The sequence below is a fragment of the Pseudophryne corroboree genome, unplaced genomic scaffold, assembly GCF_028390025.1.
Source record: "Pseudophryne corroboree isolate aPseCor3 unplaced genomic scaffold, aPseCor3.hap2 scaffold_1845, whole genome shotgun sequence".
Lineage (NCBI taxonomy): Eukaryota > Metazoa > Chordata > Amphibia > Anura > Myobatrachidae > Pseudophryne > Pseudophryne corroboree.
In genome coordinates this window covers 83,242-87,672 of record NW_026968483.1, presented here as the reverse complement: position 1 = coordinate 87,672, position 4,431 = coordinate 83,242, and the positions used below count along the sequence as shown (strand labels likewise).

Here is a 4,431-nt window from a genome sequence, read left to right as displayed (position 1 = left end):
AAATACACTTTAAACCCTTGCAGGAAAGTGAGGACACAACACCAGTTTGTAGTTGAAACCACAGGGTTCTAAGGCCACCGTGGATTATTAAAAAAAGGTTAAACAGTACAAATTACACACTACAGGCTAACAAGATAAATCTAAACAGAATAATGGCTACAGTCAATGTACATAAGTGTGAATATTCGCAAGTGCTTCCCGGATCCGGTCCTCCGCTCATCAGGTAGATAGCGTTCAGAGTCTTTGATAGTGACCTGGCCTGCAGCTCGCTCTTTATTCAGTAGATTAAGGCATAATACAATAGACACTGTGTGCTCTTCTTCCATTGGTTAGTTCAAGAAGTGGGCGATGGCTAGGACTTGAGATGTGGTTTCTGTTGTTTACATCTGAGTTCCCGCCCCATGATCAGTTAAACCCATCACATTAATCATAAATCTGGTATTATTAATAACTGAATGAGGTAAGTTTTAATAACGTTCTTATTCCCATCAGATTAATGTTCACGTGACTCTGAACAATATGATCCCACACATGATAGGATTATCTATTTCAATCTTCAAGATATACCTATATCCACATATCCACATATTCATATATATATATACGCACACATATATATATATATATATATATATATATATATACATACGCACACATATACTCCTGCTGTTACAATTAGTTAGGAATTATATATTTATTCATTTATATATATTTATATATATATATATATATATATAACATATAACATATACTGTATGTAAATGAACACCTCTATCTCCATGGGTTTTGGATTAGGAATGTTAGTATCTTAAATTCCTATATGTCTGGTTTTGTTGTGGTTAGCTATTGTTTCTGATCTTCCAAACAGCCTCGGCTCCTGGGCATTGTTCACCCTTGTTTGTCCCTTCCTTTCAGGTGAGACAATGACAACTCAACACTCATTGTTCTGAATAGAAACCTGGCCATCTTAGTAAACAAAGGTGTTTGCTCTCTTCATAGAATCTCAAAGCTTAGTGTAAATAAGGCCATTGTATCTCAGTCTGTGGGAGATTTAATTTATGTGTGACTCGCTCCAAATTCATAGTATATAGTAAATACAATTTATAGCTATATTCTGCTTCTGCACATAACTATACGCAGGAACATGCGATTTTTCTCTAACCAACACCAGAATGTTTCCCTTAAAATACCCTGCAGCTGGATACCAAACATCACCTTATAGCCTTAGTCTGTCCCCTTTTATCCTGCAAAGGTGAATCCCTTTGCTCTGGACTTGTTGATGTGGTACAAGGGAGCTATATCTAACATGTACACTATTTGGGTTAAATATGTAATGTTCTAATAACCCCCTATGTGCTCACAAACTCTACCGTAAACGCGCATACCACGTGCTAAGGCGCATGGCCGTGGGGAGCTACTTTACGCAAATTGCGGATATGCGCCCTCACGGCGGAATAAGTGCATGCGCAGCGGGCATGTGCAAGGGGTTAGTACCTGGGGAGTGCATTACAATATTTTTCGACTTTGACAGTGTCAACTGACCGTTTTCTGGGAGTGTTTGGAAAAATGCAGGCGTGTCCAAGCGTTTGCAGTGCGGGTGTCTGACGTCAGTTCCGGGAACAAAAAGACTGAAGTGATCAGAAGGGCTTAGTAAGTCCAGAGCTACTCAGAAACTGCACAAAATGTTTTTGCAGAGCTCGGCTGTAAAGGCGTTTGTACACTTGCAAAGCGAAAATACACTCCCCCGTGGGCGGCGACTTTGAATTTTTATGGCTGCTAAAAGTAGCTAGCGAGCAATCAACTCGGAATGAGGGCCTCTGCTCCATTCATTCCTATTTTGGGAAACGCTTAAATTGTAAAACCACAAGGGTCATCCCCAACTGACCTTGTGGTTTCCCCCTCTAATCACATGGTGGCCTGGCAGTTACGTAGAAGAAGTGTATGTGTAACCATACACTTCTTCTAGTCCATTCTAGGTTGGGTTTTTTTGTGTTTTGTGATTATTAACCCCTTGGATGCCTACATGGAATGAAGGGGACAGATCTGCACTGGAAATAGGCGAATATATATATATATATATATATTTTTACAGGTACCACATGGATTTCTACTGGACAAGTGGATGAGAATGGCTACGTGGGATGTAGGTAAGTATATATAGCTAAGGGGGACCCCTTTATTGTGGGGGTCCCCACTACTACATGTAGCCCCAGCCAAGGCTGACTAGTTGGCAGATAATGCTGCGGCTGCAGAGACCAACATAAATGTGTCACCTGGATGCAACATTACCTCCTTGGCTAGAGGAGCCCAGTGCTGGGGAACCCTATGTCCTCCCCCATATTTTTGGAACTAGGACCGGTCCAAGAGCCAGTTGCTGGTTCTTAAAATACTGGTAACCCCTACACAATTTCCTTCCTAGTATTTTAAGCACCTGGAACGGCTCAAAGAGCCCATGGCTGGTTATGCTTAGAAGGGGGAAACCCTCACAGTTTTTTCTTATTTTTATTACGTAGCACAATGAAGCATTGTAAATATCTCACTGATTTGGCCTATTTTCATTGTGTCATGTTCAGCAGTGTTTTATAAAACTCCCCAGTAAAACACTGCTCTGGATTACGAATAACATTGATATCGGAAAACATGAATGAGAGAATCTCGGGAACATAGCAAACTATGGGGTATATTTGTTGAAAAATTGACATGAAAAGTCCGATGTCAGCTGAGACTAATCTCAGTTGAAATTGGCAGAAACCCAGAGATTTAGTAAATTTACCCCATAGAAAATGATGGCAGATAAGAACCACTTGGCCCATCTAGTCTGCCTCTATTTTATCCTTTAGGTAATCTCAACAATTTTTGAACCTTAGTTCTTTGTAAGGATATTTATATGTCTATCCCAAGCATGCTTAACTAACTTCCACTAACTATGACTAAGGGCTGCTATTCCTTACCTGTAAAACATAATAGGATACTGTGTTTGCATGGGTCTTAATTAATATCCCTTTCTATTTGTCTTTTTATTTGTAAGATACTGGGAAAAGGTGAACGTTACTCTTCCAATGATGATCAACTCATCAGTACTTAAAAACAACCTGACTCAAGAGTCCTTCACAATCAGTAAAGTGACTGTGTACACAAGGTGGATCATTACAGCCTTGATAACACTGGGATTATGTTTCTTCTTCTACTATGTCACAGTGATGCTGAACGCCTTCTTCCTAACACCAGAGCTCCGGCAGACTGCTCGCTACGTTCTGTTTGTTTGTATGCTCATTAATGACACATTGTATCTAGTCCTGGCATTCTACTTAAACCTTGCATATTTAGTATATATCCCTGTACCAACATGCTACATTGTGTACCTTGTTTCTGCAATTACATTTAAAGTAACTCCATACAACCTGGCAGCCATGGCTGTAGAGCAATATGTCGCCATTTGCTACCCACTGCGACATGTCCAGCTGTGCACCCCACAAAGAGCCAAAGCTGTTTTTACCATTATATGCTTGGTGCTGATGATCCCATATGTTGCTGATTTATGTGTCATGTTCTTGTCATGTCCCAATATATTCAATTTCTATATTATGTGTGTAATGGAAAGTATGATAGTTAATAAAATTCAATATCTTATTAGGTCCGTTGATCTCATCCTATGTTTCAGCTCTGTGGGACTTGTCATCATATTTACATATGTGAAGATTATGCTGGTTGCCCTAAAAGCAAGTTCTCAGTCATCTTCTGCCTCCAAAGCTGGGAAAACAGTTCTGCTCCACGCCTTCCAGTTTCTCCTATGCCTGGCATCCTTATTGAATACGTTTACAAAGGCATTTTCTCTCGAAGTTGCTCCACAGATACAATTGCTAAACTTTTTTTATTTTCACCTATGTGCCGCGATTTCTCAGTCCTATAATCTATGGAATCCGGGATGATGTACTGAGAAAACATTTTAAGAAATCTTTACCAAAATGTACCTCCATCAGGGAAAGACTTGTTACTGGCAGTGACATAAAGATGCAGAAGGGTGAGCGCCAATAGATGCCGCTAATGCATTTCTGTGTCTGACTCAGAATCAGCCCCATGGGCAGGTAATCTTTCATTTTCATGCTTTCAGCCAATACTGCATAAGACGCAAGTAACAATGACTGTCCTTGGTGCTGTTGTTCTTGCACAGATTAATTACTGAATGACTTATCATGTAGCCACCAGTGTACAGATGCCACATAGGACGTCATTTACAGATGGACTTAAAAGCAAATTTCAGCTTTCTCTGGATACTTTCCATGCATGCCTGTTTTTTCTGATACGTGTCTAGGAAGCATCTTACACATGTGACTCTAATCCAAAGGAGCTGGTATATTGGTTTTAGGTATTGATTAGATGTGGTCAAAGTATAGTCTAGGCATGTCCTACCAAAATATATATATATATATA

General features: G+C 39.9%; 1 protein-coding gene across 1 annotated transcript; it reads left to right on the top strand.

Annotated features, from left to right (window-relative positions):
* Nucleotides 1–3,028: 3,028 nt before the first annotated feature.
* Nucleotides 3,029–4,183, top strand: LOC135003209 (odorant receptor 131-2-like; the record flags this gene model as incomplete). Its single annotated transcript, XM_063951723.1, has 2 exons — nucleotides 3,029–3,824; nucleotides 4,112–4,183. Coding segments are annotated over 2 exons (868 nt in total), but the record flags the coding sequence as incomplete, so codon positions are not given.
* Between the last annotated feature and the right edge of the window lie 248 nt (nucleotides 4,184–4,431).